This window comes from Hyaena hyaena, unplaced genomic scaffold (assembly GCF_003009895.1).
Source record: "Hyaena hyaena isolate Hyena2069 unplaced genomic scaffold, ASM300989v1 scaffold_7, whole genome shotgun sequence".
Lineage (NCBI taxonomy): Eukaryota > Metazoa > Chordata > Mammalia > Carnivora > Hyaenidae > Hyaena > Hyaena hyaena.
The window spans coordinates 1743502-1764038 of NW_024080639.1; the positions used below are offsets into that span (position 1 = coordinate 1743502).

General features: G+C 41.5%; 1 protein-coding gene and 1 non-coding gene across 4 annotated transcripts in view; one reads left to right on the forward strand and one right to left on the reverse strand.

Moving 5' to 3' along the window:
- Positions 1 to 20537, reverse strand: part of FTO (FTO alpha-ketoglutarate dependent dioxygenase) — a 391330-nt gene that overhangs the window by 209033 nt on the left and 161760 nt on the right. For all 3 annotated transcript variants that reach the window (XR_005530153.1, XM_039241761.1, XM_039241774.1), the window contains exons 5-6: positions 11080 to 11159; positions 4088 to 4231 (exon numbers count right to left, since the gene is read on the reverse strand). Coding sequence is in view for 2 of the 3 variants with exons in the window: in XM_039241761.1 (XP_039097692.1) it covers positions 4088 to 4231; positions 11080 to 11159 (224 nt within the window). In the remaining variant the exon portion in view is untranslated. The remainder of the gene's footprint in view (positions 1 to 4087; positions 4232 to 11079; positions 11160 to 20537) is intronic.
- On the forward strand, positions 15358 to 15465 carry LOC120238613. Its single transcript, XR_005530273.1, has one exon. It is a non-coding gene; the product is annotated as a U6 spliceosomal RNA (small nuclear RNA).

The window sequence follows — 20537 nt, forward strand, 5'->3', positions numbered from 1 at the left end:
TGGCCGCTTCCTTAAAATTAATTAAGGAAGCAAAAAAAATACTTGGCAGCCATTTGATTCAGAGTTTGAGTTACAAAAAAAAAAAAAAAAAAAAAAGACAAAATGAAGTTACTTTTAGTTTTTCTCCCTGAACTGTGGGGTTAAGAAAGGAAAGCCACGGGGTCGGTATCCCACACTAGCGAAAGCGTCAGGACTCAGAATAGAATGGAAGCCTTATCACTTCAGGGCTGCAAACCCAATCCAGGCCCGACCGCAGTGACCGACCGATGGATTTCTCAACGTGGCAAAAGTAGGGTCTTCATTCTCCCCCTCCGGCGTGCCGTCCCTCCTCTTCCCCGGGAAGCTTGTGACCATCAGAGCAGAAACTAGAGACAAGTCAGAGGGAGAGGAACGGCTGCCTTGGGACCATGAACACTCCCCGGGTGATGCATGTCCCAGAGATGTGAGCGTCAGGGGGGCAACACACAAGAACTCTCTTGAGCTTCTCTCAGATTCAAAGATGCTTGGACACCAAACTCCCCCCTTCTGGACACGCCCTTCCAGGAAATTCACTATCATTCAATCTTTCGAGCAGCTGTGATACAAAGAAGAGCCATTACCCCTGAGCGCCTTGTGGGTTCTGTGACAAATGAAAACATGCTCGCAATAGCGTCTGTTTCCTAACAGTGACTGGGACAACTGTCTTTTATCGCCCTCTCAAGGAACTGGATCTGGAATGGTCTCAGAGAAGATGAGTCAAGAAATCTTTCCCCCTAAACACGTCGGGGAGAAGTCGGAAGGCAAAGAAGAAGTGGGATGCGCCCACCTACCTGAAAACATCTGGCATTCAGCAGCAAAGTTCAGAATCGTTATTTATGAGCCACTACCTCACCGTACATCGTAAACATCTCCATCACCTCTATGGGTAGGCAACTGACAGCTACTTTCATCTGCGAACTTAGTGCGGGCTCTTGGTTTGGTCCCAGCTCAGCCTGAACATGCCCGCTGGGGTTAATGTCTCCCCGCAATAGCGGAACCAGGTTATTTCACTGGGCAAGATGTTAGATTGGAGAGATGTTCATGTCCAATCTGTGAAGAGCTACCCCGTGAAGGTTCTTTCACAATAACGCTGAGGAAGACGCAGGTCTGACCAGACCAAACGATTTTTAAGAAGGAAAACAGAATATTTAATACCATGCAGGAGGATTCTGCTTATAGGTGAACAAAACTCTTTGCTAAGCATCTTAAATTAGAGGGGGTGGGGGATCTTCCAAAGGTACTCGGGTCTATTCTCCAAAGTTCCCAAACTGTCCAGTCAGAAACCATCGAAGGAAAATGAGGAACATTTACACCCCCAGAGCCTGAAGGCCTGCGACACATGAAACCCAGGGCTTTATCCTATAATTGGTGCAGCGAAGGCACATGGCCTCTAAGAAAGGGGAAATTGAAAAAGAACCCGAGGGAACTATTATGGACCATGTATGCTATTGTTTCACAAAAGGACACGGCAGAAGTGATCATGCCACTGCTGGACCCCAGGCCAAAGAGCAGTATATGATGACTTGCTTTGGCACATGGGATTCATTCTTTAAGGGGATGGCCTTGAAGAATCAAAGATGGCGGGGAGAGGTGAGCCTTGAAGAATCAAAGATGGGTTGGGGGGACTGGGCAAGGTGAGCACACACACTACTTAGATCCAACATCTCTCTCTGCCTTCCTAGACCAGCCTCAAGGGGCTAAGGTTTCTGATACACGTCTAACCCACTTCGCGAACGTATACAATGTCAAGAGCAGTCAGTCGCTTTCTGAAGCTAATGGGTTCAGATGACAATATTCTACTGTTAGATAAACAGTGTGATTTTACTGATTTCCCCCATCCGTTGATGATACTAAAACATCTCAACCAGGCATAGAAGACCAAGATGGCAGTGGGGGCGGGGTGGGTAGGGGCAGTGAGGAATAACCCAGGTGAGCATTAAAGAAAGCACCCGTTCCATTCGGCCGGCCTGAATCCTAACACTGCAAGGTTGGTAGAGAAGGAAAGAAATCAGAATTTCTTTCCTATAGATCAGTATTTCTCTACTGCAAATATGGAGGAAGACAGAACTTTGCTCCCAAGTCTAATTCAGAGAGGTCACCAGGCCCATAAAATGCTTATCTTCCTTAAAGTTCTAGCTATCACAGTGTCTCTATCAAGGACAGATAGGAGAGAAAATGGGGCACTTATCAGGCACAATGAAGGGAAGAAAGGCAGTCCTGAGTGAAGCTTATTAGCATCAGAAGTGGCTACTATTGCCTTGAAAGGAAGAATTTCTTTGCCTTTAGTTCCAGATATTCACAAGGTAGGGGGCAGTTCACAAGATCCTAAATATCTCTTTATAGACGCATATGCCCTCCTGGGAGCAGATACCGTTTCTGCTCTGCTCCAAACCCCTCAGTAGTTCCCCACTGCCCTCTGAGTAAACAGGAAAGCGGTTGTCCTTACGGGGACTGATCGTATCATGGACTGATACGATCTTCTGTCCCCCAGGCTCCTAGTGCCACCTCTGTGACCTCATGTCCTCTAACTCACAGCCTTGCTCCTACCATTTGAACTAGACTGTCCCTCGCCTGGTCTGGAAACACCAGGCATTCTCCTACCTCACAGTCTTTGCGGTAGCTTGTCCCTCAGCCTAAAATGCTGTTCCCCAGATATCTACGAGGCTCACTCCTCATCTCCTTCAAGTCCCTGCTCACAGCACATCTTCTCAGTAGGGCTGTTTCCTAGTTTTCTGAAGAACCTACTGTATGATAAGCAGGTGTATTAAGCATATTCTCTGTCCTCTCCCTCCCTCTCTCTGTCCTAGTGGATGCCTAGTTGACTTTCGTAAACTTCACATCCTAACGCACACAGAAGAGTGCCAGGCGCACACGATCAGTAATTACTTGGTGAAAGGACACAAGAGAACATTTTTGTGTTCCAGAGTCTCTGCCGACCCTTTCAATTCAAACAAAAAGAAAGTCTCTGGTGGGTGATAACCTTCAACAATTCTCCATCACGTGGGAACCCCTTTTCTCCTCTCAAAGTTTTTTTGTTTTGAGACCGAATTTGCCCACCGCAAAATCCACCCCATTTTAAACGTGGAATTCAAGGACTGTTTGAAAACACTGGAAGGTGTGCACTGCTCTCCGTACTTCCCATGAATAATGGAGACTTCAAGCCCAGCCCAGCCCCCCCACCCACCCTGCGCGAGAGCATCTGCTGGTAGGTAGAAACACTGGTCTGTTTACAGTGGCGAGATCTTTCTGGTTCCTTTTTCTTTTGGCGAGTGGTACTGGCTTGCTTCTTAAAGTGGTAGTACAAAGCTTCCTTTTCAAAGAAAACCTATTTACATAAAAAGGAGCTGAGTTTTCAAAGGTATTAAATGGTCAATGATACCTACAGTCCGAAGGTAAAGCAAAAGCTGAGAGGGGGTTACTGAGAAGAGCAAAGTTTGTGAAACACTGGCTGGTGGGATCCAGGGCTGCTCGTCTCACGGATGCAGACCCCATACCTCACTCTGCAAATAAAAAGCGAGGCCTGGACACTTGCTCCTAGGGTCCGCCCCCCCCCATTCCCACGGGTCTTTGCGAGAAGACTGTTTTTCATGAGTCCTGGGCTTCTGTGTGTCCTACGAGCAAGGGACTGCCTTCCCTCTATCTCAGCCTCATTATTGCAAGAATGGCTGGTATAGTGAACAGCCTTGGACGATACAGCTTCTCCTACAAGGACAAAGGGCAGGGACGCTAACAGACTTGGAGGATAAAGACGGTGTCTTGTTTGGATCAAATGCCAGGCGTGCTTACTACCTACTAGAAAAGATTTGGGCTCCCTTTGCTCAAGTTCCTCTCCTATAACACAACCCCTGCATGTGCGTAGGTTATAGCTCCTGCTCTGTATTACCCTGTGGAGAAAAAGGCTTGCAGAACTGGGACAAAAATGCCGATACTCTGGCTACCGCTGTTGCTGTTAAGTAATAAACTATTCTTTGTCTCTCACTGAGGAATTTCAGGTCTTACACGCACATGAAATTACGGCCGATCAACCTGTTAGCTTGAGAGCCACTCCCTGGTTCTTGAAAGTCCTCACCTCATTGTGGATTTCCTCTCCTTGTTTCAGAATGGCGGGCTCAAAGCATTTCAAGGAAACGTCACCAAGGTCTGCCTCGTCGCGAACATTCTGTAGAGCCATGTGGCAGCGCTGTAAGATGTAATCCAAGGTTCCGGTGGAACACTGCAGAGACAGAACCAGCCATCAGGATTAGGAGCAAAACTCAAGTTTACCAGCAACTCTTCCTAGGGGTATCCACATTTGTCCCTTGTCCATACATTCACCTGACACCCCCACAGCTCAGCCCCTATTCAGCCTGAGAAATACTAGAGTGGCCTGCTCACTGGGCTCTGTGTTGCGAGCTTGCCTTCACTGGGGCCACTCTTCTGGCTGGGCTTCTTTCATTCTATGGGCCTTAGATCACAAAACAGTGGGCTCCTTGAAGCTAAAGCCATGTGTGTGCGCGCATACACAGACACACACACACACATTTTATTATATATTTCTTTTATCTTTTTTTAATGTTTATTTATTTTGAGAGAAAGAGAGGCAGAGAGCGCAAGTAGAGGAGGGACAGATGTGAGAGAGGGAGACACAGAATCAGAAGCAGGCTCCAGACTCTGAGCTGTCAGCACAGAGCCCCACGTGGGGCTCAAACTCACAGACCACGAGATCATGACCTGAGCTGAAGTCGGATGCTTAAGTGGTGTTAAGCCATCCAGGCGTCCCTTATTATATATTTCTTTCTACACATATTGCAGCATCTGGGACCAAGTACTAAATATAAAAGAAACTTAGCAAGCAGTTATTGGCTGAATGACTAATTAACCAAGACACTGACTTTATTACAAGCGCCCTGAACTTGAATGGGAAAGAAAGGCAACCGGCCTGATTGGTCCGGCAGCCCACAAAATGGAACAGTACTGGCACACACACAAAACTGAAGTTATAAACATGGGGCAAAGAACTCATTTTCCTCTTCTGCAAAAACCATACAGTATGCAGCTGCCAGTCCTTGGTAGAATGGGAAACTTGGAAACTACCTGGCTCGAGCCCTCAAGGCATGTTCAAAGGCCTCACTTAGTATGGGCAAGGGCAGATAATTAGTTCATCCCTCTCTGTGTCTGTGGGAGAAAAACAGAGGTCAGATGGACAAACTCCTCCTCTGACTGACATCTGCCGGAAAAGGAGAGGATGCGGATGATGACGTGATTTCCTAGCATGATAAAAAGCTACAACTATTCTTTAGACCCAAGGAGGAAAACATATCACTCAAGTATTTTTATTTTCATGTATATAATTCAAACAGATCCCCTAGAAAGAACCTTGAAGGCTAATGCCCTGGTTATAAAAGTCCTTTGTACAGTTATTGCCATTTTACGCAAGGTGTCACGGATAAGCCTGGGAAAAACAAAGTTACGGTGCCAAAAACAGAAGCCTGACGAATGCATATTTAATATGAAGATCTCAGAGCGCTGGAAGCACAACGGCAGGCAGCTCCAATATGCTACCAAGAAAAAACACAAAGTGGTGCTGAGTCACCACTCACTTTTGTCCCTGGGCCACACCTACAACCGCTTATGAAATGACATTCTGTCTATAAACATGTTGTATTCGCACCTTTACTTTCCCAAGGATCGAGTGACCTGCATGAGAGGTTACTTATCACAATGCCATTGACTACAACAAAAGACTAGAAACAACCTGAATTTCCCATCAGTAGGGGACCCGTTCAATAAACTATGATGGAGTCACACCCGCAGCCGAAAACAGGGAGGGGGTGACTCTTTTCCTGGGTGGACAGGGTTTTATCTGTTGGAAAGAGCCTACAACGAGGCCTATGTTTTGGGCGGAAGTTGAGGGAACAATTTTATGGGGACAGGATACACACATCAGAGAAGTCACACGTGGAAAGCATACAATTCATGGTGTTTAGTACATTCACAGTTAGGCAACCGTTTTAACAATTCACTTTGGACCATTTTTGTCATCTCCCCAAAACACACTCTGCAGCCCTGTATGAGCTCTGTGTCATCTCCTCTCCTTCCGGCCAACCCTCCCTGCTCTAGACCACCGTGAATCTACTTTCTGTGACTACAGTTTGGCTACCCTAGACATACATACCCAGAGAAATATAATCATACACACGCTGCAGCAGGTATCGGTCGCTCATTCCCTTTTCCTGCCGAATCACAGATGATTGCAAGGATCTACCACTCTTGCCTTTCCATTCATGGTATGATGAACCTCTGGGTTGTTTCCTTTTTTTCGCAGCTATTACGAATCAAGCCGCCATGTAGAAGTTTTCATTTCTCTTGGGTACGGAATCGCTGGGTCGTAGGGTATTGAAACTTCTGAGGAAGTGTCACATTGTGGTCCAAAGTGGCTGAACCATTTTATATTCCCTCCGGCAGCGCGTGAGGGTTCCAAGTGTCTGCACATCTTCTCCGGTACTTGTTACTGTGATTTTAATCATCGCCACTCTAGTGGCTGTGAAGTGATACCTTACTGGGTTTTCCATTTGCATCTTCCTGATGACTAATGATGTTCAACATCTTTTCGTGTGTTTATTGGCCATTTGTAGACCTGCTTTGCAGACGTGTCTATTCACATCCTTTGTCATTTAAAAACACTGGATTATGTATCTCTTAAAATACCGGGTTGTAACAGTTATTTATATATTCTAGACACAAGGAGCTTGTGAGAAAAGTAATGTGAAAACACTTTTGCAGTTTCTCTTTCCACTTTCTGGATGGAACCTTTTGGAGTATCAAAGTTTTTAACTTTGATGAGGTCCAATTTATCTATTTTTTTCTTTGGTTGGTTGTGCTTGTGGTGTCATATCAAAAATAATTATTGTCTACCCTAAGAATTACATATTGATAAGCACTTATCACCACAACCCTAAAACAAAAGTGCAGAATGGTATATAGAATAGGCTACCATTTGTATAAAAAATATCAACACATATTTGTTTGTATACATATTAAGCATCACAGAAAAGAGAATAAGAATCTGATAATTCTGGGTACCTCTGGGGAGAAGGAGCTGGTTGGCTTTAGGAGGAAGAAAAAGACTTTAAGCTACTTACTCTTGGGTCCTTTTTAGAGTCTGAACCATTTGAGTAATTACCTATTCAAAATATATTACATATAAAATCTAAATTTAAAAAAAAAGATATTCAGGAGAATGGAGTTCTTCTGTTCCAACCAGAAGAAAACTAAAAGCAGATAAAGGTCAAGAGCTGTCAGACATAGGGGCGCCTGGGTGGCTCAGTCGGTTGAACATCCGACATCGGCTCAGGTCATGATCTCACGGTTCGTGGGTTTGAGCCCTGCGTCGGGCTCTGTGCTGACAGCTCAGAGCCTGGAGCCCGTTTCAGATTCTGTGTCTCCCTCCCTCTCTGACCCTCCCCTGCTCATGCTGTCTCTCTCTCTCTCAGAAATAAATAAAAACATTAAAAAATTTAAAAAAAAAAAAAAGAGCTGTCAGACATAATCTGGTCACATGTAACCAGAAAACGAACTAGATTTCTTCTCTGATTAACTAAGATGAATTTCAGACCATCGCTTCCTTCCCACATTGAATAGGAAGAAAATCGCAAACCACTTTGTTTACACAGGTGAGACAGGCAAGAAGACACTCGTGAAACAAGCAAGGGCTGTGACACTGCCCGGAGTTTTCCCCTCTTCTGTCGAGGGAAATAGTGATGTCACTTTCATATCAGAAAAAGTCGTTTCCCTCTTTTCTTACTGAAAACAATAATGTATCATGAAACAAGAATTTCTAAGTAAGATAAAAACATGATCCTGTCACCTTTCTCAATTTTTACTGTTTTTAGTGCATATGGGTCTTGGTTCACACAGTTGTGATCAGTAAGTACACAACAGTGTATAGGCTGTTTTTCTCTGTATGTGAGTATCCAAAACTACCATTTTCAATGATTGCTCGTGGAGGTGATAACAATTTAATTAACCAGTCATGTGCTACAAAGGCACTGAAGTTCTGTCCAACTTTTCGCTACTCTTAATTACTCTAAACACCTTTGTATGGGGGCACCTGGGTGGCTCAGTCAGTTAAGCGTCCGACTTCGGCTAAGGTCATGATCTCACAGTCCATGGGTTCAAGCCCCAAGTCAGGCTCTGTGCTGACAGCCAGCTCAGAGCCTGGAGCCTGCTTCCGATTCTGTGTCTCCCTCTCTCTATGCCCCTCCCCCACTTGCTCTTGGTCTCTGTCTCTCAAAACAAAATAAAGACATAAAAAAAAATTTTTTAAACACCTTTGTTTATAAGTAAATATATATAAAAAATATATACACATATAAATATAGACATATACATACACCCACATATGCATACACACGTACATACGTATATATCATATATATACATATACATGCACACGTATATACATACACACACACATATATACTTCTTCTGAATTGTTTCCTAGGTTTGATTCCCAAACTTAGTGTTAGTAGATGAAAAATATGAGTATTTTTATGGTAATTTAACACATCCCCACCTAGTTCTCCAAAAAGTATACGAATTAGAAAACCTTCCAGAACTATATGAATGTATGTTTCACTATAACTTCACCAGCATTGAACATCAGCATTTTTGACTTTGCATAGAAATAAAAAATCACTTTAAAATGGTTATTTTTCCAAAATTACTTTTTACTTTATGGTGATTATTAAAGCCTGTACATAAGATCATATATAACAGAGTCAGCAGATTTCTTCTTAGAAGGCCAGATAGTAAGTATTTTAGGCTTGCGGCCATAGGTCTTCTTGCAACTGCTCAGCTCTGCCCCTCTAACTCCAGAGCAGACAAAAATGACACAGAATCAGAGGAGTGTGGCTGTGTTTCAATTAACGCTTTATTTATAAAAACAGCTGGCTAGCCCATGGGCCATAGTGTGCTGACCTGATCCATAATACAGAAAGCAAGATAGTCACATCACTCACACTGGATATGCCTAATTAGTGGGGAGGAAAAAAAAAAAAAAAAAGATCATGTAGCTGGAACTGAAGTACAGAGATTATAAAAGACTTAGATTTGAGATAATGCTTTTTTCCCCATAGCATTACCATACACACCCACCTCGCTATTGGAAAGTTAATTAATGTTCGCAATGTTGTCTAAAAATGAGAAGATATAAACACAGCTGTGACCAAGCAGAAAAGGCTAAACCTCAGGATATTCTGAAAGCACTGCTACTCTATTAAAATTGGTCTGCCTGGGAAAAAGGAAATCAGGCCACAGGGGCACTGTTCAAACTGTACTCTGTAAGGTGCCTTTTGGAGGCTTCTGTGTAGGTATGTACTTTTTGCAGGAGGTGGAGGAGAGTTTTAATCCCTTATTTGTATTTGCCCACTGGACCGCTCCACGGAGCAGCTCCAACTCAGTGTGTTCAAAACGGAATGCACTACTGTCTTCCCCTAATACGTACACTGCCATTTCTGCTAATGGCAATGGCATCCCTAAATCACCCAGGCTCGAGAGTCAGCCAAAAGCCTGGCACAGGGAAAGCATCCAATAAAGAGCTGATTCGTTCATTCACTAGTCTGTTCAATCATGCATTCACTCTTAAGTTCCTCCCTCCACTCAGACAGTCCTTCCTTCCCAACTTCCTAAGAGAACTTACTTTTAGATCTCAAAGATAATTACCTGTGTGTTTCTTTGTTTGGTATCTGTCTCCCTAACTAACATGGAAGTTCAACAAAGATAGTGGCCAGAGTTGTCACATTGATGATGTTCATGGCCCCATCTCTTAAGCCTGTAGTGCTGCTGAATGCGTAACAGGGACTCAAATATATATTTATTAATGCTTGTTTATTTTTGAGAGAGGCAGAGCACAAGCAGGGCAGGGACAGAGGGAGAGGGAGACACAGAATCCAAAGCAGGCTCTGGGCTCCAAGCTTTCAGCACAGAGCCCAGTGTGGGGCTCAAACTCACGAATTGGGAGATCATGACCTGAGCTGAAGTCGGCGCTCAACCGACTGAGCCACCTTGGCCCTCAAATATTGAGACGAGTGAATGGAAGAGAGGAGAAAGGGGCATAAGGAGGAAGGCAGGGAAGGATGTTTGATGGGCTGGCTGGCATCTTGACGCAGCAGACCCTTGTGCCCTCTCTGCCCCATAGCACCACGGCCGGTTCACGAGAAAAGCTATGGAATTACCACAAGACAAGCCACAGCCTTGCAGTCTCGGCCTTGTGCTTGTGTTTCCCTGCTACTTCGTTGTATCTCTTCTGCCCAATTTCCCACCCTGGTCCCCCTGTGGTACAATGAAAAGTCAACCTACAGAGCAAAAGCACAGAAAACAAGCTTGGATACGAGATCAACTTGTCATCCCTCTCCTGATTATTCCCCTGCTCTAGGGAACCCTTCTTAACTGATCACCCAGTACCCCAGGGTGACTATTCAGAGTTTTTCCTCACCTCTTAGGGTTCCATTCTGAACTCGTCTCATCAGCTGACCATGGGCCACTGCAAGTGGTGGCAGAATTGAGCAATAAAGTCTGGGTTAGGAACACAACTGGGGAGCTCAGAAATTCCTTGGCACCACTGTAACTTTCTCCTTAATTTACGTTCACATGCCCAGAAGCGTGACCAAAAAGTTAAGGGAAATATAAATTCCCAACCATCAGAGCCAGTCACAGCTAACATATGCACAAGCACACAAATCCACCCCATTTCCTTCTGGCCATCTCCTGTCTTTGACCTTGACAGATACAAACCCCTAAGAAAATCTCTAACTAGTAACACCTGCCAATGATGTTTTACCTTCTCCAAGAAACATAACCCCCAAGAAGCAAAATATACTTATCCCATGCTGTGAATGCACTTTCTAAAACTGTATCCAACACAATTCAAAGCTGAAAAAGCAAGTAAATAAAGGCTCAAGTCAAGTTCGATGGAAGCAATTTTCCTATCAAATACTCTTCCAAAACTCTATGTGAAATTGCTCATTCAACCACTACTGTCACATCCAATTAAGTTTGAAACACATTTTTATTTACACTTACCTCTGCCACTCGGTGGGTGGAACTAAACCGAGGTGGTAAACCAGCCAAAACACAGTGTTGGTGGGTGGCATTGAGATCGTCTGTAGGAAAAATACCAAAAATTTAAAAAAATAATAAAATAAAACCACACACACACACACACACACACACACGCACACGTCACTATAATAAACTGTTCAACAAACATACAATGGCCAAGGAATTAACACCTACTTTGTATTCCTAATTCATTATTTCTAACTAGGATGACTTTGTACATGTGTAAGTGTTACGGACAGACATCAAAGCCATTACATTATCCAAGGGTGAAAGGGGATATTAATTACTCCAAAACAACAAGTGTAAACCAGGACCGTCTTTAACAAACAGTACATACGGCGACCCTGCTTATGTGTGGTCTTATGATGCCCCCTCACCATTAAGTTTACTATTTATGAACTTCTTTCTCATTCCGACGATACATCTAATTCTACCCATGCCTTTACATAATAAGCCCCAAATTTTTTTTTTACATTATTTGGGGTGGAACAGCTTTCATCTGAAAATCTGCCTCTGTCTCTCCCCAATCAAAATATCAATTTTGCCCTAACATTTTTCCAGGCAAAAAACCAACCAACTCAGCAGTCGCAGAGTCTTGGAACCTCAGAACAGAATTCAAGCCTATGGATTCACAACCCAAGAATGGAGTAGGTGGTGAATTCATCAGCCGAAAAATCAACTGCAAACCACATGCAGTGAAAGAAAACCAATGGCCAAGTTGTTGCATATTCTAAGAAATGATGCCCCATGTTAGGCAAAAAAAAAAAAAAAACCTTCTGTCCCCTCTGCTTAGGACATCACTCCCTCTATTTCAAAGAAGAGAACTCATCAGTACTATTCCCCAGCAGTGTATGATTTCCTTGATAGGCAGCAGAGGCTTCTTATCAAGATACCAAGACCCACGATGATTTACACTAAAAGACAAAGACCGCCACACCCTTACACGTGTCAGGAAAATTAACTTCTTTTTTTTTTTTTTAAATGTTTTATTTATTTCTAAGAGAGAGAGAGAGAGAGAGACAGCGTGAGCAGGGGAGGGTCAGAGAAAGAGGGAGTCACAGACTGAAACAGGCTCCAGGCTCTGAGCTGGCAGTCAGCACAGAGCCCAACGCGGGGCTCGAACCCACGAACCGCGAGTACATGACCTAAGCGAAAGTCGGACACTTAACCGACTAAGCCACCCAGGCGCCCCAGGAAAATTAACTTCTAAACAAAATAGTGGAAATGCGAAATGGCAACTGAAGGGCTCCTATTTCTGAACATTCCAGAGGAACAGTCACAAGGTTTGCCCTCCTACCTGAAACAACTATTAAATGGACCAAACATAAGAAGCAAAGGTTTCTGACACTGGAAAACAGAGCAAGATACAATCCCCAGGATAGAAAAATAAAATAGATGAGCCCTAAAATTGCCCTCGCTTATGGTAGGTTTCAAAATCAGAATAGAGAGTGGGGAGTGAGAGAGAACCCAGAGTTGTCAGTTTTCCTTCTTGCTGAGCTGTGAGGACTCAGGAGCTTAGGAAGCTTAGGAACTGGAGCTTAGGAAGGCCGAGGCCAAGGCCAAGGCAACAAGGGTTTGTACAACAGGATACCAGGGTAGGAGAACCTGCACGGAGAGAAAACAAGTGGATGTCGACAGAAGGGTTCCTTCAGGCCTTCAGCTGAGCGCTGACCAGTGCGTGTGTGAATGAAAACTTCCCAATAACAGGAGAAGCACCAGCAAACAACAGGCCAAAGAAATCTCAGACCTAACACAGGGCTTGGAGGTTTCGTGTTCTCAGAGCTAGAATGGCTCCTGCTACATAGGAGAATGGATAGAGTCCTTGGAAAAGCATCATCTTAGTAGCAGGGCTAACTTAGTTCTATGTCAAAGGCTGCCCTCCACCCACCTAACAGCTTAAACCAAGCGTCCAAAGGATTCAAGTTATTCCAAACAATTTAATTAGTCACTAGCACAAAGTCCAACACTACTTAAAAGAATTTAACAAAATCAGACACCAAACAAAATTCACAATATCGAGCATCCATTTAAAAAGTAACAGAGAAGAGGGGTGCTGGCTAGCTTAGTCACTGGAGCATGTGATTCTTGATCTCAGGGTCGTAAGTTTGAGCCCCATACTGGGTGTAGAGATGACTTAAAAGTAAAACCCTAAAAAAAAAAAAAAAAAAAAAACTAGGAGAGGAGAAATTTTCATTTTTCATATACCTGACATATATGATACATGACACATAGGTATATTATATAAGATATATACACATCTTTCTTTTCTTTCACATATATAGCTTTCATATATGTGTGTGTGTGTGTGTGTGTGTATATATATATACATAAAATGAAGCTTATAAAGATGAAAAATATAGTATTTGGAATTACAAAAAACAAAACAAAAAACCCCCACTGAATTAGAGTAACAGCACTTTAGGTACTGCAGGAAAAAAAAAAATCAGTGAACTAGAATACACAGAAATAGAAACCATCCAAAACTGAAGCACACAGAGAAAAAAAGACTACAAATAAAGGAAAAGGCATCAATGACCTGGGATACTATTAATCAGTTTAATATAAATGTAATTGGATTCTCAGAAGGGGGAGAATGACAGGAAAATATACATACCTGAAGAAATGATGGCCAAAGAGAAAAATCAAAACAAATAACAAGGGCAACAAATAGAAAACATTAACAAATAAGGTAGCTATGAAATCAATTATATTAGGGGCACCAAGGTGGCTCAGTTGGTTAAGTCTCGACTTTGGCTCAGGTCATCATCTTATGGTTCATGGGGTCAAGCCCTGCATGGGGCTTTGTGTTGACAGCTCAGAGCCTGGAACCTGCCTTAGATTCTGTGTCTCCCTGTCTCTCTGCTCCTCCTCTCTTGTGCGCTCTCTCTCTCTCTCTCTCTCTCTCTCTCAAAAATAAAGAAACATTAAAGAATGAATAAATTATTTCAGTAATCATTCTCAATGTCAAAGGAGTAAATACACCAATTAAAAGACAGAGATTATCCGAGTGGATGCAAAAACAAAGCCTAATTATATGTTGTCTACAGGATATCCACTTAAGTATAAAGACATACACAAATTAAAAATAAAGGGATGTAGAAAAAAACTATTCTATGTTTAACACTGATCAAAACAAAGCTGGAGTACCTGTATGAATTTCAGACAGATCAGACTTCCAAACAAGGAAATTATTAGGGGTAAGAGAGCATTACTTAACAATTAAGGAGTCAATCTTCGTGAAGATGCAACAATCCTTAATGTGTATGTGCCTTATAAGACAGAGTCCAATTATGTGAAGCAAAATCTAATAGAATAGAAAGAAGAAATAGACAAATCCACCATTACAGTTGGAGACTTTAATACCTCCTATGTAAAGACACAGGTGAACTCAAGAATACCATCAATCAACTGACATCTACAGACTATTTCATCTGACAAGAGCTGAATACACATTCTTCTCAAGCTCATATGGAACATTCACCAAGACAGATCACATCCTAGGACACACACACACACACACACACCCCACACCCCAAAATTTAAAAGAATAGAAATCAAACAATGTGTGCTCTCAGACCATAAGAATTTAAACTACAAATCAGTAACAGAAAGACAGCTGGAAAATACCAAAATACTTAAGAGATTAAGCAATATACTTCTAAACAGCATGGCCAAAGAAGAAATCTTGAGAAATTTTAAAGTGTTTTTAACTTAATGAAAATGAAAATACAACATCAAAATTTGTCAGATGCAGAAAAAGCACTTCAAAGAGGAAAATTTAACACACTGAATGCATATATTACAAAGGAAAGATCCAAACTCAGTAATATAAGCTTCAACCTTAGGAATTAAGAAAATGGAGAGCAAATTAAATCTAAAATAAAAAGAAAAAAATAATTAGAACAGAAATCAAGGAAATCAACAACAAAAAATTAACAGAGAAAGTCAATGAAACAAAGCTGGTTCTCTGAAAAGATCAATAAAATCAACAAGCCTCTGTCCAGACTAAGAAAAAAAAGAGGAAAACCACAAATTACTAATACCAGAAGTAAGAAAGGGGCATCACTACAAATCATATGGATATTAAAAGGCTAATAAAGTAATACTATGAATAGCTCTCTGCTCACAAATATGATAACATAGATGAAATGGATCAATTCCTTTGGAAGGCTCAATCTTCCAAAACTCACATTAGAAAAAATTCTGAATAGGCCTATATGTACTAAAGAAATTGAATCAGTGCTCGCTTCGGCAGCACATATACTAAAAATTGGAACGATACAGAGAAGATTAGCATGGCCCCTGCGCAAGGATGACACACAAATTCGTGAAGCGTTCCATATTTTTTGCACGACATATCATAGTCAAAATGGCCAAATACAAGGACAAAGAGAGAATTTTGAAAGCAGCTAGGGAGAAAAGGGCCCTAACATACAAAGGGAAACCTATCAGAGTCGTGACAGACCTATCTACTGAAACTTGGCAGGCTAGAAAGGAATGGCAGGAAATCTTCAATGTGATGAACAGTAAAAATATGCAGCCAAGAATCCTCTATCCAGCAAGCCTGTCATTCAAAATAGAAGGAGAGATAAAAACCTTTCCAAATAAACAGAAATTGAAAGAATTTGTCACCACGAAGCCAGCCCTACAAGAAATCCTGAGGGGGATGCTCTGAAGGAAAGGTTGCAAGGAACAAAGATACCAGAGACACCACCACAAACATGAACCCTACAAAAGATACAAAGACTCTAAACCCACATATTTCAATAATAACACTGAATGTAAATGGGCTGAATGCTCCAATCAAAAGACATAGGGTAGCAGAATGGATTAAAAAACAAAATCCATCAATATGCTGTCTACAAGAAACTCATTTTAGACGGGAAGATACCTTCAGATTAAAAGTAAGGGGATGGAGAAATATATATCATGCTACAGGAAATCAAAAGAAAGCCGGAGTAGCGATACTTATATCAGACAAACTGGACTTTAAATTAAAGACAATCACAAGAGATGAAGAAGGGCACTACATAATAATTACAGGGTCCATCCATCAGGAAGAACTAACAATCATAAATGTCTACGCACCGAATATGGGAGCACCTAAATATCTAAAACAATTAATCACAAACAGAAACAAGCTTATAGATAAGAATGTGCTAATAGCAGGGGACTTTAATACTCCGCTTACAGCAATGGATAGGTCAACCAGACAGAAAATCACTAAAGAAATAATGGACTTGAAAGACACATTGGACCAGATGGATCTGACGGATATATTTAGAACTTTACATCCTGAGGCCAGGGAATTTACTTTCTTCTCAAGTGCGCATGGCACATTCTCCAAGATAGATCACATACTGGGACATAAAGCAGCCCTCAATAAATATAAAAGAATAGAGATCATACCATGCACACTGTCAGATCACAATGCTTTGAAACTTGAAATCAATTACAGGAAGAAGTCTGGAAAACCGCCAAAAACATGGAGGTTAAAGAACACCCTTCTAAAGAATGAATGGGCCAATCAGGCAATTAGAGAGGAAATTAAAAAATATATGGAAACAAATGAAAATGAAAACACAACAATTCAAAATCTATGGGATGCGGCCAAGGCAGTCCTAAGAGGAAAGTACATTGCTCTCCAGGCCTATTTCAAGAGATTAGAAAAAGCACAAGTCCAAAATCTAACAGCTCACCTAAAGGAGCTAGAGGCAGAGCAACAAGAACGCCCTAAACCCAGTAGAAGAAGAGAAATAGTAAAAATTAGAGCAGAAATAAACAACATAGAGACCAAAGAAACAATTGAACAGATCAATGAAACCAAGAGTTGGTTTTTTGAAAAAGTAAACAAAATTGACAAACCTCTAGCCAGGCTTATCAAAAAGAAAAGAGAGAGCACCCAAATAGACAAAATTATGAATGAAAATGGACTTATTACAACCAACCCCTCAGAAATACAAGCAATTATCAGGGAATACTATGAAAAATTATATGCCAACAAATTGGACAACTTAGAAGAAATGGACAAATTCCTAAACACACACTCACTACCAAAATTCACACGGGAAGAAATAGAAAACCTGAACAGACCCATAACGAGTGAAGAAATCGAATCAGTGATCAAAAATCTCCCAACAAATAAGAGCCCTGGACCTGATGGTTTCCCTGGGGAATTCTACCAGACATTTAAAACAGAATTAATCCCAATTCTTCTCAAGCTATTCCAAAAAATAGAAGTCGAAGGAAAACTCCCGGACTCATTTTATGAAGCCAGCATCACTCTGATTCCCAAGCCAGACAGAGATCCAACAAAAAAAGAGAACTATAGGCCAATATCCTTGATGAATACGGATGCAAAAATTCTCAACAAGATCCTTGCAAATCGAATCCAGCAGCATATCAAAAGAATCATCCACCAAGATCAAGTGGGATTCATTCCTGGGTTACAGGGCTGGTTCAACATTCGCAAATCAATCAATGTGATCCATCATATCAATAAAAGAAAAGATAAAAACCATATGATCCTGTCAATAGATGCAGAAAAAGCATTTGACAAAATACAGCATCCCTTCTTAATAAAGACTCTCGAGAAAGTTGGGATAGAAGGAACCTACTTAAACATCATCAAAGCCATCTATGAGAAGCCTTCAGCTAACATCATCCTCAACGGGGAAAAACTGAGAGCTTTCCCCCTGAGATCAGGAACACGACAGGGATGTCCACTCTCACCACTGTTGTTTAACATAGTGCTGGAAGTCCTAGCATCAGCCATCAGACAACAAAAGGAAATCAAAGGCATCAGAATTGGCAAAGAGGAAGTCAAACTTTCACTCTTCGCAGATGACATGATACTCTACATAGAAAACCCGACAGACTCCACCAGAAGCCTACTAGAACTGATCCAAGAATTCAGCCAAGTTGCAGGGTACAAAATCAACGTACAGAAATCGGTTGCATTTTTATACACCAATAATGAAGCAACAGAAAGAGAAATCAAGAAACTGATCCCATTCACAATTGCACAAAAAACCATAAAATACCTCGGAATAAACCTAACCAAGGATACAAGAGATCTGTATGATGAAAACTATAGAAAACTTATGAAGGAAATTGAAGAAGACACAAAGAAATGGAAAAACATTCCATGCTCATGGATAGGAAGAATAAATATAGTTAAGATGTCATTACTACCTAAAGCACTCTACACATTCAATGCAATTCCAATCAAAATTGCACCAGCATACTTCTCAAAACTAGAACAAACTATCCAAAAATTTGTATGGAACCACAAAAGACCCCGAATAGCCAAAGTAATACTGAAAAATAAAACCAAAACGGGAGGTATCACCATCCCAGACTTCAGCCTCTACTACAAAGCTGTCATCCTCAAGACAGTATGGTATTGGCACAAAAACAGACACATAGACCAATGGAACAGAATTGAGAACTCAGAAGTGGACCCAAAAGTATACAGCCAACTGATCTTTGACAAAGCAGGAAAGAATATCCAATGGAAAAAAGACAGCCTTTTTAACAGATGGTGTTGGGAGAACTGGACAGCAACATGCAGAAGAATGAAACTAGATCATTTTCTCACACCATGCACAAAAATCAACTCAAAATGGATAAAGGACCTGAACGTGAGACAGGAAACTATCAACACCCTAGAGGAGAAAGCAGGAAACAACCTCCTTGACCTCCACCGCAGCAACTTCTTACTTGACACATCCCCAAAAGCAAGGGAATCAAGAGCAAAAATAAACTGTTGGGACCTCATCAAGATTAAAAGCTTCTGCACAGCCAAGGAAACAACCCAGAAAATTAATAGGCAACCAACGGAATGGGAAAAGATAGTTGCAAATGACATATCAGATAAAGGGTTAATATCCAGAATCTATAAGGAACTCACCAAACTACACGCCCGAAAAACAAACAACCCAGTGAAGAAATGGGCAGAAGACATGAACAGACACTTCTCCAAAGAGGACATCCAGATGGCCAACAGACACATGAAACGATGCTCAGCATCCCTCCTCATCAGGGAAATACAAATCAAAACCACACTGAGATACCACCTCACGCCAGTCAGAGTGGCTAAAATGAGCAAATCAGAGAACTCTAGATGCTGGCGAGGATGTGGAGAAACGGGCACCCTCCTACACTGTTGGTGGGAATGTAAACTGGTACAGCCCCTCTGGAAAACAGTGTGGAGGTTCCTCAGGAAACTAACAATAGAACTCCCTTATGACCCAGCAATAGCACTGCTAGGAATTTACCCAAGGGATACAGAAATGCTGAGGCATAGGAGCACATGTACCCCAATGTTCATAGCAGCACTCTCCACAATAGCTAAAACATGGAAAGAGCCTAAGTGTCCATCAACAGATGAATGGATCAAGAAGATGTGGTTTATCTATACCATGGAATACTACATGGCAATGAGAAACAATGAAATCTGGCCATGTGTAGCAACATGGATGGACCTTGAGGGTGTTATGCTGAGCGAAATAAGTCAGGCAGAGAAGGACAAATATCATATGTTTGCACGTATAGGAGGATTAGGAGGAACTTGACGGAGGAACAAGGGGGAGAAGAAGGGCGGAAATGGTGGGGGAAAGGGAGAGAGGCAAACCATGAGAGACTCTTGAATGCTGACAAAAACTGAGGACTGATGGATGTGGGGGGGAGGGGGGATGGGCATGGAGGAGGGCACTTTGGGGATGAGCACTGAGTGTTATGTGGAAACTAATTTGACAATAAACTATTTGTAAAAAAAATAATAATAAATAAATAAATAAATAAATAAATAAAAAGAAATTGAATCAAAATTAATAACCCTCTTAAACAAAAAGCACGAGGCCCAGATGGGTTCCCTGGTGAATTCTACCAACCATATAAGGAAGAAACTAAACCTCTTCTTTACAGACTCTTCCAGAAGAAAAAAGTGGAAGGAAGGCTTTCTAATTCATTCTATGAAACCAGCAAAACCCTAATACCAAAAGCAGACAGATATTACATGAAAACCACCAATTAATATCTCTTGAGAGCATGAATGCAAAAATCCTCAACAAAATATAGTAGTAGGAAATAGAATCTGACAATATATATTTTATATACTTTTATATACATTTTATAGACTTATATACCACAACCAACTGAAATTTATCCAGGTATGCAAGGCTGGCTCAATATTTGAAAATCAATTAATATAAACTACCACATCAACAGACTAGAGAAGAAATGTCACATGATCATACCAATAGATGCAGAAAAAAAATTTGACAAAATCCAACACAAATTTATAATAAAAACTCTCAGTAAACTAGGACTAAAGAGTAACTTCTTCAACGTGATAAAAAGCATCTACGAAAAACCTATAGCTAACATAATACTTAAACTTAATTTCACAATAAGAT